The following is a 12,637-nucleotide window of genomic DNA, read 5'->3' on the forward strand; positions in this document are numbered from 1 at the left end:
TAATTATAGTAACATTTGGAAACAATTTATTAAAACAATAATAATAGTCATTATTCAATATTGAGAATATGATTAATAGTTATTGTCTTACATATACTTTTCTGTGATTCCAAATTGGGCATGTGTACTTTTTGAATCTGAAAAAAATGTTAGAAAAAAGGGAAATATTTGAAGAATACTTAGACTGGAAGCCACCATGTTATATATTCATTTTAGATTTTTGTATTGGTAATATTCTTTCAAGTTACATAATAAAAATGTATAAGATGAATATTTGTTATATTTGTATTGTCTGATTTTGTAATTCGTTTGCTCTGTTTGTCTTTTTTTGTAACTCAGGATGATGTGACACCTGTTTTCTAAGTGTTAAAGGAACAAAAAAACCTCTCTTTAGCCCTTATTCTAGTTCTTTGAATACTTACTCCAAAAGAATTTTTGGCCAAAATCTTAGAAATGTGATGAGAGAGAAAGGCTGATATTGGAGTGTTATAAAGTGTATAATAGAAATGCCATAGCAATACACAATCCAGCCATGTCACATTTGCTCTTTCCCTAGTAATGGTTCAAAAACAAGTTTAATATAAAAATTCATGAATATTGATATTTGAGTATAATAGTCCACAAATGGAGGTAGTGGGAGTGATATGAGATGGAAATACTTTTCTTGATGTAAACTTGTTTTCTCCAGGAAGAGAAAGATTCATTTCTCTTCAAATGATTATGTTCATTTTTTAATTATCTCTGTCAATTTGTTTATCATTCCGTGTTGCTAATTACAAATATATTTTTTTCTATAGCTGGAAGCCAACATGTGATGTTTTTCGTAAACATGAAGATTATATGCAGGACCAATTTACTGTTTATCAAGAAACTACTGAAAAAGACAAGTATAATACATAAAGTTTATCAATTCTATAAGTTTGTATTACTAGGACATGGTGTGTAAGAATGTCAATTGAAAAATGTAGACATTTTGTACTATGAAGGAGTTTTTGATTTTAAGTAAATGTAGTATTTTGGACTCCTTGGGTGCAGTGGAAGGTCTACCTACTTGTTGTAAAGCTCTCTCTAACCCTAGATATATTTAGATATGGCCTTAGGTATAAACTATTTCTCAGTAGCAATTATAATAGCAGAGTCCATCAATTAATGGTCTTTATAAGTGAACTGTTTAGGCAAACATCTGGGGGAATAGTTAACTGTAGAATTAGCTTATTACAGATTTGGGATATTGATTTTTGAAGGGTACTTTATATCAAACTTGTATATCTTAGACTGCTGATTTAATGGAGTGGTTATATTCTAATAGAGAAACACCAATAATTGTATGAATTTACTTTATTATATGTATAATCACATTGTCTTGGGGATTAAATGTAATTAGTGAATGTAATGAAACAAGGCAAGAGACTTTGAACACATTATATAGCATTAAAATTTCACTTAATATAAAACGTTGAAATGTTTTTATTTTTAATATAATTGGATGACAGTAGTATCTATTTTTATATTGTAACTAAAAACATATGTGCAAAATCTAGAATGCAATACTCTATATATTCAAAGACAAGTCTTAAGAAAAGGCAGGGACTAAAGTTATAGATATGGACTTCATTTTTAAATTATGGAAATACATGAGATTGCCCATGGAAATATATGGAGCAAAAAGAGGAGAAAGCTGGAGTACACCATCATCTAGAGGGTAGGCAGAGGGTGGGATCACTGAAGGAGACTTGTGTTGTCATTTATACATACTGCTTCATTTAGAAAAGGATTTTAGATGATTTGACTGAATAATCATCTTGAAAGGATAGTGTTTAAAGAAACTAGATTAAAAATTCAAGGCTACAGAGAAGTAAGGAAAATATAGGAAATTGAAGGCTTTGATGAAGTTAGAAATTCATACTATGTATCCCACACATTTGTTAGATACAGGCAGGAATTAAGCTTTCAAATTCCTAGTAGTCAAGGCATTGTGGAAATATAATCAGTTTGGGATTCATAATATTCATTTAAAAAAACAGGTCAATTGCTTAGGGTAAGTAGAGGCTTCTCCTGAGGCTTGAGAAAAATTTCTCCCCTGGGTCCTCTAAAGGAGAGATTGTGCAATGTGTTTCAGTGACTGCCCCCAGCCCCAAACACAGTATATATAACTGCTTCTTATAACATCTATCAATGTAAGTCATGACTATAAAACATTAATTCTTAAAAATGATTCTGTAAGAGGCTAAAGCAAACCAGTTAAAATATATACTTCTCTCACAGTGTTTGTTATAGAGGACTTCTGTGAGCTAACTGAAGGTATTAAAGTGAAAACAGTTGTCTGTTTCTTTCTTAAACCAGTCATGTAGCTTAATTGAATTGATGATTTAGTACCAGGCATTTATAAATGGAAAATAACTCATTTGTTGGTTTCGTGGATAATGGAGGAAGTAGAGGCACCAGTTGCTTGTTTCTCCTCATCTCCCAACCCTGTTCAAGTCGTTCATGAAAAATAATATTGCTGGCATAGATGAGATAATAATGGCTCTTCTTTAACTATGACTCCGGCTCTGCCGGAGTTTCTATATGGAGTATGTTAGAAGAGTGAGCATGAATATACAGTATGAATAGGGTGGATGTGGCATGTTCATCTCACCTGGAACTGGTGACCCAGGCTTAATTTTCTTATAGGTATTTCTTCCCTGTATCATTTTTCCCAAGCTATTAAATAGTAAGTGGGTCTTAATCAGCAAATATACATTTAGAGGAATAGGAGCTTGTTTGGGGCTCAACTGCTTTTTCTTGCTAAAGGGGACAGTTTAGTAATATTAAGAAATGAAAACTTTCTTAAGATTCAGACCTGCTCACCAGCACAGGGCTGTTATCCTTACTTTTCTTCTCATGTGTGCAGTTTTTGAAGACTTGTTCTTCCCTAATCTGCTAAGGTGAGATAATCAGAGTATCTTTTAAGAAACTCCCCCATAGAGTATACTTTGATCCAAGAAATGACAAAATCTTGAGGAATGTAAGAACCATATATTTTCAAAAATTTTTCTATGATTTTTTTTGAAACTGTTTGATAAGAATTGGGCAAAAAGAAGATTTAAGAATATATTTTTCTGTAAAGAACTGGATTTAACATTTTCAGTGTTGTTAATTAGAGTTGGCAAACTTCGGTAAAGGACCAGATAGTAAGTATTAATATTTTAACCTTTGTGGGCAAACATCTGTCATGACTACTCAACTCTGCTATTATGGCACCAGAGAATTTCAGATAATATGTAAATAAATGAGCTATAATCTAATAAAACTTTATTTATGGACACTGAAGTTTAAATTTCATATAATTTTAATGTGTCATGGAATAAACTTTTGATTTTTTCCATCATTTAAACTTGTAGAAATCATTCATAGTTCATAGGCTGTACAAAAATAGGTGGCAGATTAGTTTTGGCCCATAGGCCATCGTAATTTTGATTCTTGTAGAATCGAGTACAGGTCAAATAAGAAAAAAAGGTTAATGTCCTTTTGTAAGAATTAACTGTCTCATTTAAGATTTGTGCCTAAGTAGATGAGCGACCACTACTACTGGAGCTGGACTAGAGGAGTTCTTCTAAACCGTGATAAAATTTTCTTCATAAAATAGTTGTGGGGTATACATGATGGTGAGCCAGAGTTCTAACACATAGAACATGACTTCATGTGATAATTTTAGCTAATGAAAATTGAAGATTAAAAATATATGGTTATAGAAGTAGCTGAGCTGGGGAGAGTAGAGACTCAGAAGCCAGGGAGGATAGAGGTTCTACTAGGAGTAAGTGATCAAAGAACCAGGTTCTGCAGTGTTAATTAGGATCAGTACTAAAAAGAAATCATTCAGTTGGACAAATTTGATCATTGGTGACCTTGGGAAGAATAGCATCATTAAAATGGTGGGAGTAGGAGTTAAATTGAATAGAATTAGGAAGTGAATAACTCAGATAATGAAGAAAAAGAGTCAAGTTGAGAAGTGTGGTGAAGTTAAGGAAAGTCTGAAGGGCAGACAATATTGAGGGAAGCAAGAATAAGAAGACATTTGATTTGCCTTTTATACTTAATTTAGTAGACTTTAACAGTCTATTTACAAAGCTTTTAGATCTATTGTTGTTACATAGACATAATTTCTTTTAATTTTAACAGAGAAATGTATCATGATTATATACGTCAATATAAAGAAGTTTTGAAGCAATACCAACTAAAATACTCAGAAACACCCTTTTCGTGTGAATATTATGAGAAGAAAAGAGAACATGAAGAAATTCAAAGCAGAGTGTTGGCATGTACTGAACAATTAAAAATGAATGAAACAATTTTTATGAAATTTCGAGGTATTAATATTTTTGTCATTTTGTTTTAATTATGGTATCTTTGTAACAAAAAGAAGATAATAAATCAGCTTATGCTATGACTTTGTTTTTCAGTGCCTGCTCCCTTTCCATCACTTATTAAATGGACATTAAACATGTATCCACAATAGTATTTGTACTTATAATTTTTATTAGATAAGCATTGTTTTGTATTTTGTTATTGTGTTTCCTTTGTGAAAATAACATGGATTTGTTTTGTGTTTAATTAGAAGATTTTAAAAGTCATTTTAAAGGTTATCTTGGATTCATTTTCATGTATATTCATGTGATCAGAAGCAAGCAACTTTGGTGAGAATAAAATGGCATATGTATTTGGGTTTAAGTGGCATATCTTAGGAACCAAACCATGAAAATGTCATATTGGTCTGTCTTACCAAAGAAAATTCCAGTTAAATTGCTTGATTATTACTTGTTACAATGGAAGGTGCAAAGGAGGTGAGTTACATTTATTCATTCATCTATCATTGGAAAACTACCTTGTGCCAGGCAATACTGAAGATGATACAGAGCTCTCTTCCAAGAAGCTCAGAGTTTAGTAGGGAAGACAGACATGTAAACAAATAATTCTAATACAGTACCACTGTAATAGATGCCTAAGTAATTCTTAATTGGTCTAAGTCTCACCTGTTTGTCAGAGAGATCTTCCCTGATGATGAACTTGAAACTTTAATCCTCTTTTAACCTCTGCAATCCTTCATATGCTTTCCTATCAGATTGTAACTCCACTATTTGTACTAAGTCTTCTTTATCCCTGCATTCTACCTTCCTTTCTGTCTGCTTCATTCTAAACCATCCTTTTAACTCTTCTGCTGCTAGCGTTTTCCATGCTTTGGTTTTAGTCTCTTTCATTTTTTGCTGTTCATTTGCTGCCCATTTGTGCTTTAACTTTTCAGTGGGAAGGGGCAAAAGTTAGTAGATGCTGAAGGTGTAGCAAGGGTTTAGGGAGTTGGATGTGGAGTGGGATGAGATACAAGGTTGCATGACAAACAGGAAGAGGTGAATGGAGGTAGGAAGATTTGAAGATTAGGATTCAATTATCTGTATCTAACATTTTAATGGAAAGTTGATAACAATAGACTTATAAATCATGATTCACCTGAAATTTTATGTTCTATCTTATAAATCATACATATTTTAAGGCAGAATAGGAAAGCCCTGATTAATTTTCTCTGGAATTCTTGTTAACTGTCACTAGTCTATCATTTTCAAATTCTCCTAAATGGATTGTAATTTAGGACATTGTATTAGCTAATAACCATGTGGAATGTCTATTAATAGCTGAGGATTTTTTACTTGAAATTGGGCACAAATCCAGTTCAAGTAGAAATTCCAAATTGAAGATCTGCCTCTCTTTTGAGTTCTGTAGGGTACACTGATGAGCCTTGCAGAGCAAGAAAAGGGAAATTTGGTCGATTTTGTTTTTGTCCAGCATACTGTTGTTGGCTTGAAATGGGTAGATTTTTAATACTGTCTTTGAACAAATAAATAATGGAAGCACATAAAAAGTTAAATTTGGGCCTGAATTATGTTTTATTAGTTACGGCAAGTGACACAATGAACTTTGATTTAAAAAGCAAAAAAAAAAAAAAAAAAAAAAAAAAAGACTTCCCTGTGAAAATACTTAATTCAAATAATCCTAACAAATATTTTGTATTAAATGTTATTTTTAAGCTCAATATATAACATAAACACTAAATTATCTTTGTTAGTCTGCCAAATGTTTATGTTATTCTCCTGTTTTCAGATACTGTTTTTAATATTGCTTACTGTTTATATGGAACGTACATATAAATGATGTCACATAATATTAATCATTTCTGATATGGTACATACATTATAAATGTAAAATTTACTTACATGACATAGTTCCTTAACTTAAGAAGTGTTAATCTGAGATGTAAAACCCAAGATATTCTTAAAAATGCCAGCAGTTTTACCAAAAGTTCATCTGAATTGAAGAAAGAAGTAGATGAAATGGAAATAGAAATTAATTATTTAAACCAGGTATGTATTTTGTTATATATTTCTAATATGTGTATTAATGTATAAATATAATGGTATGTTAGTTGACAGTTTTAGAAGAGCTATTTTTAAGACAGCCTAATATGGAGAAAGGTTTAAGATAATTTATTTGCCTCAGATTACCTTTGGAGCCAAAAGGTATTTTAGGTACTGAATATATTAAACTTGAGTTTTGGGGAATAGTTTAGCTTTCTTTGAGGTCTGAGGAGAGAACATGAGGAAGGAATAAGATGCAACATAATAACAGGATTTTAAAGGCATTAAAAGATCTACGCTAGGGTTTTTTTAGAAGGCAGTAAATAAAGAATTTAAACTTGAAAAATACATGACTATAATCTTTAGCGAGCTAGGCTAGAACTAGTGTAGCCTTTTCCGTCTCAAAAAAAATTTTTTTTTTCTTGGATACGTTTGGATGCCATCCACGAAATTGTGGCTTTTATTTACATAGGTATGATAACCCATCAAAGTCGCTTCCAAATTCTGAGAAAAATTTGAATACCTGATTTTCTAAATGTTTGAAAATTCTGTTAAATATTGTATTCTTATCATTCATTAACTATGAGGTACCAAATAACAGTAATATCATTTTAGTAAACAGAAGAAAGTAGATGCCATTTCCTTTAAAATATGTGGTAACTGTGTCCTTATGTAAGGAATCAATGTCTACTTTGCTTATGACTATCTGTTTTTAAAAAGATTGGAGTTCGTTAAAATCTACATTTGCCAATGGAATTGTAAGGAAAAGTTAAAAGGGTGTGATTTATTGTTAATTTTGTTTTTTTGTTTTAATAACTGTAAATAGACGATAGTAGATACTATCAAAATATGAATCTTATGATTATATAGAAAAACATAAGATAAAGCATATCTTTTTTACTGCTTTGCAAATAATTATTTTGTTTTGCGTTCCCATTTGTCTTTTTAGCAGATATCTAGGCATTATGAAACTAAGGCTCTTTCAGAAACTCTGGAAGAAAAGAACAAAAATACAGAAAACAGAAAAGAACTGAAAGAAAGGTATAGGTAACCTTTAAAATTAGATTTTATGTGAACAGATATTTTGCATCTAAAAGTTTGATTCTATATTCCATCCCAAACCACTAATATTTACACAGTATCGGTAAATTTTGTTGTGCAGGCTATTTTCTATTAATTTCTTATGAAAAATATTATTAACTTAAATATTATGAACTAATACTAAAATCTGCTTGTTATTTAGTAAGGCTGAGGATGATGTGTAAAGAGAAATAGAGTAGCAGCAGCAAATCTGCTGTTCTAGAACCTGTCAGTTGTATAAGTCATCCACTGTTTTCCATGATGGGCCAGCAATAGGAGTAAAACAGAAACAATAGTGGGAATAGCAAGGTATTTACTTTTTTATCACCCTGTCCACCTTGACCAGTTCTTCCTTTGCTATAGAGTGAAGATGAGTCAAAGCATGCTGCTAAATGTGTGACATCATATTTCCTTGTCTTTTGTTTTAATGGTGATAAAATAGAGATCAGTGATAGAGGCAAAAAAAAAAAAAAAAAAAAAAAAAAAAAAAAAGATGGGATCTGCCTGTTATCATATGACAGAAAAATAGAAGTATTACTATTGCTATTTCTGATCAACTTTTATTTTTCCCTCCTACTTAATCCTTTTTCATTCTTCTAAAACTCCTTTACTCAAGTTCCATGGCCCTTCATCTGATTTTTCAACACACTCTTCTGTCAGGTTAATTTCCCTGATCCTACTTTTTTGGATGTGTTATTTTCTTGATTCCTCCACTCCCATGTACCACATTCAATGCAAGTATGTCTTTAATTTTATAATGAAGTTAATTGAAAAAATATGTAAATAGACAGAATTTTACTTTATTGACCGCCTTTAAGAAAAATTCCATATATTGACAGAAACATATAAATATTTAGTCATTTTTAACTCAATATATATTCTGACAGTGTTTATTCTATTTCTTTGATTTAGGTAATATTTAGTGAAAACTATTCCTTCAGTAAAAAACTTAAAAGACCCATTTATGATTATAATACTGTTTTAACAATTTCTGTATTCATGTTGGTTGATTTATTTCTGAATATGTCTTTTAAAGTTTGAAGTACCATGAAATCTGAAGCATGCTATTTGTAGTTACAAGTTTTGGCTTAAAATGTTTTTGACATGTGTAGAAAGTCTTTTTCAATGATTATATTTTAAAAACAAGAGTGGACTATATTGGGAAGAGCACTGAACTTAATTAGGGGAAGTGTGTTTTTGCTCTGACACCACTACTAAGTAATTCAGTCATTTTGGGCAAGTCGATTAAATTCTTTGGAACTCAGTTTTATTATCTGCAAAATGAGTGGTTTTTATTGTATAGTATCTAAATATGCCTCCTAGTTTTAAAATATGTTAATTTTAACTTATCTAATATTTAATGTAATTCACCTTTCTCTTTAGAATTTTTGAAAAAGATGAACATGTACTTGCATTTAATAAAACTCAAAGCAGTCAATTATTTCTTCCTTATGAATCTCAGAAATTAGTAAGACCAATAAAGATGCATTCTTCAGAACCAAGAGTTGCAGGTATAGTATCTGTTTGTTATTCAAAAACATAATTTTTTTTGCAAACACACAGAAGAAATAAAAGGAAGCAATTTTATTTATCATTTGGTGTAAGCAAAAACAATACTGGGGACCTATAAACTCAAGAAAGTGCTGCTTTGAATCTTTCTGAGAGCAAACAAAATGTGTCTTCTATACCTAACTTTTTTCTCCTGAGAAAGGAATTATTCACACAATAATTTTCAAAAAAAGTGTCTGGCCTGGTTGCACAGCTATTAGAGGAGGATGAAAAATTACGTATTTTTCATTTGAGGAGTTGACTATCAATATGTGTGACTTAGGCAGGTAAAAGACTTATGCTAATATTATCTGTAACTTAGTCACTGAGATATTTGAGTCAAGTTTCATTCAGTGGCTCTGCAGATTAAATGAACTATTAGGTTGGTGCAAAAGTAGTCACAGTTTTTGCCATTGCTTTTAATTAAAATTTAACGGCATTTGCCATTACCTAACAGTTTTGGCATTAAAAGTGATGGCAAAAACCATGATTACTTTTGCGCCAACCTAATACATTATATTAGACTAACCACATAGGCTGATTTCTTTGTCTCCTCAACCACTCTGTCTTCTTTGGTAACCCATTATAAAGGTACAGTTTTGTCAATTGGTCTTTTGTCATTTCATCTTCATAGTTATTGTAAAGCTATTATATAGTAAGGAATTAAGAGTATTAAAATAATTTCATAATTCCATATTTTAATTTAAACTAAATATTCATGTAGATTTGATTTTCTAAATTACAAGTTTAGGTTAAATGTTGGGGAAGATACTTGATTCTGTTTCCAGAATTGATTTTAAAGTAGTACTGTTTAATAATCTAGATATAAAAGAAGAAAGTTCTGTGAATCAGTCAAAGCTTGCCAATATTGACTTCAGACAAAAAGAAAATGATACACAGGTAGGTATCTCTTTTTTAGTAGTATAAATTAAATACCTGCTTGCATTAAATGTAATAATGAATATACTACCCTTAAGACACAGATGGGTGTGTGTGTGTGTGTGTGTGTTATAAACTTATTAAATCAGCCATTAGTGCAAACTCAAGGTCTAAAAATTTAAAGGTGTTTCAGTATGGCATTCTGATTGTATACTGTAACTTGTCCCCTTATTCCTAAAAATAATAGAAAAAGATATTTTAAAATACCAAGCCCTGTACATAGTAGACCCAAAACTGAGAAATCCCTGAAGGAAAAATAGCAGGATTGGATTGAAGAGGGAAATTATTGCCCAGGACATGCATAGGATAATACTGTTCCACAAGATAAAGGTATATGGACGATGAGTAAGGTAATTGGTTGCGTTACCTCAGTCATAGTTAGTTTACTTAACCCCCTGTTCATCTTACATCCACTGTATCTTTGGCCAGGCATCAGCAGTGGAATGACTGTCTCCAGGTGGAAGCAGTGAATATGGAAGTTTGGGTGAGAGAGATAGGCAGGTCCCCTGGGTGGTTCTTGATGCCCATGAAGCATAAGAAGCATACCACCCAGAGAGCTAACTGCTGCTGGCACACTTTTTTATCTTTCCCCATTCTTCCTGAAAATAGTCCAGAGGGAAAGCCTCAATGAAAAATATAATTGTTCTTACACTGGTAATGGTGACCAAAGTAATTAGTGAAACTCAAGTGTAAATATGTATAACTTTAAAAAATTTTTAAATCTGGTACTGAAATTCCAGATGATGTCAATATGGGATGAAGGTGGAAAAATAAATGAGAAAAATAAGTTTACTAGGGTTCTATTTTTTATTTAAGGATAGAGGTAGGGAGAAGATATGAACACTGATGAACTCCATACATTGTTGGAAAAATGTAAATTTATGCATATATATTAAACATTTAAGGGTAACCACCAGAAGAGAAATGGAATGTGTTAGTTTTAAAAAAGTAGAATAAAATAGATAAAACAAAATTAATTAGTCCAACAAAAGACAGTAATGGGGGTAAAAATAAAACAGCTAGAAAGCATTGTAAATAGAAAACGAATAAGGTGCCAGAAATAGTTCTGAACAAATTAGTAACCACAAAAATGTGACTGAGTTAAACCCCTATTAAAAGACAGAATTACTTCTATGGGATATATAAACAAAATACGGGTATATGCTATTAAAGCAGAAGAGCAGAAACAACTTGACATTGAGACTGAAAAAAAAGAAAATATATCAGGCAAATGCAAACAAAAACAAGGCAGATGTAACAATGTTGTATGAAATAGAGTTCAGGGTGAAAAGCATTAATGGGGTAAATAGATTTCATATTTTTAAAAAGAACAATTTACCAAGAAATTATAAAAACCACAATGTGCTAAATTATTTCAAGTTTCAGAATATGTAAAGCCGAATTCGACAGACTTTCTTTTTTTTTTTTTTTGAGACAGAGTCTCACTCTGTCGCCCAGGCTGGAGTGCAGTGGCCGGATCTCAGCTCACTGCAAGCTCCACCTCCCAGGTTTACGCCATTCTCCTGCCTCAGCCTCCCGAGTAGCTGGGACTACAGGCGCCTGCCACCTCGCCCGGCTAGTTTTTTGCATTTTTTAGTAGAGACGGGGTTTCACCGGGTTAGCCAGGATGGTCTTGATCTCCTGACCTCGTGATCCGCCCGTCTCGGCCTCCCAAAGTGCTGGGATTACAGGCTTGAGCCACCGCGCCTGGCAACAGACTTTCAAAGAAATGGTTAAATACACAGTTAAAACAAGAAGCTTAATATAGTCTCTCAAAAAAAGGTACTGATTGTGAGTTTAGGAGTTGAGTTTGGCTATATGTGAAACAATATAAAACCAAACCAGTGAAATAATAGCATCTTAAACAAGATAAACGTGAATTTTTCTCTTACTTGCCATAAAATTCTAAAGTAGGTGATTCAGATTCAGGACTGATAGCATCATCTCAACAATGTCGTTATTTCTCAAGCTTCATCTATGTTTTTTTTTTCCTGTAATTTTTCATGCTATGCTTTTACCTTTAGGTCACTTCATGGTCAGAAGGTAACTATGTAAATTTGCCATCATATCTGCCTTCCAGGCAGGAAAGAAAAAGCGGAGAAGGGTCAGCTGAGTCAGCCCCATTTTTAAGGATTTTTCCTAGAAGCTCCGTAAACAATTTATGATATCATTTCATTGGCCAGAACTTGGTCACTTGGGTACCTCTATCTGCAGAACAGGTTGGGAAACAGGGTTTTTTGTTTGTTTCTTTGGTTTTTAAAGTAGAACACAAGGAGAAATTAGATTTTGGATAAGACAGGCAAATGGCAGTTTCTGCCACAGAGGTAAATCAAATGGGTGAAAAATAAATAAGAATTTAGGGAATCTGAATAGCAGAATTAGCAAACTTTGTGCTCAACATACACAGAATACAGTTAAGTTTTTATTTGCAATATTAACGAAAATTGACCCATTACTAGAATAAACAGTATATCTCAATGAATTCTAGAAAGTTGCTATTTTTACTTACTATAATTTAAAAAATACAAGTCAAACACAAAGATAGCCCTCCCCAAAAAAACTAGCAAGATAAAGAGGGGGATCTGTATGGCCATATGTCAAAATGTCCGTTATTTTTCTTCTTTCCTTGAGGTATAATTCATATACCATGAAAGTTATCACTTAAAAGTGTAGATTTAGTGGTT

The 12,637-nt window shown here is 32.0% G+C and overlaps 1 protein-coding gene across 1 annotated transcript in view; it reads left to right on the plus strand.

Moving 5' to 3' along the window:
* The window catches only part of C5H14orf39 (chromosome 5 C14orf39 homolog), a 540,151-nt gene that overhangs the window by 7,134 nt on the left and 520,380 nt on the right, over positions 1 to 12,637 (plus strand). Inside the window, exons 5-11 of the mRNA XM_010363120.1 lie at positions 798 to 887; positions 4,162 to 4,349; positions 4,443 to 4,485; positions 6,272 to 6,392; positions 7,336 to 7,427; positions 8,850 to 8,977; positions 9,838 to 9,914. Of these exons, the coding sequence (XP_010361422.1) occupies positions 798 to 887; positions 4,162 to 4,349; positions 4,443 to 4,485; positions 6,272 to 6,392; positions 7,336 to 7,427; positions 8,850 to 8,977; positions 9,838 to 9,914 (739 nt within the window). The remainder of the gene's footprint in view (positions 1 to 797; positions 888 to 4,161; positions 4,350 to 4,442; positions 4,486 to 6,271; positions 6,393 to 7,335; positions 7,428 to 8,849; positions 8,978 to 9,837; positions 9,915 to 12,637) is intronic.

Source organism: Rhinopithecus roxellana, chromosome 5 (assembly GCF_007565055.1).
Source record: "Rhinopithecus roxellana isolate Shanxi Qingling chromosome 5, ASM756505v1, whole genome shotgun sequence".
In the NCBI taxonomy this organism is placed as follows: Eukaryota; Metazoa; Chordata; class Mammalia; order Primates; family Cercopithecidae; genus Rhinopithecus; species Rhinopithecus roxellana.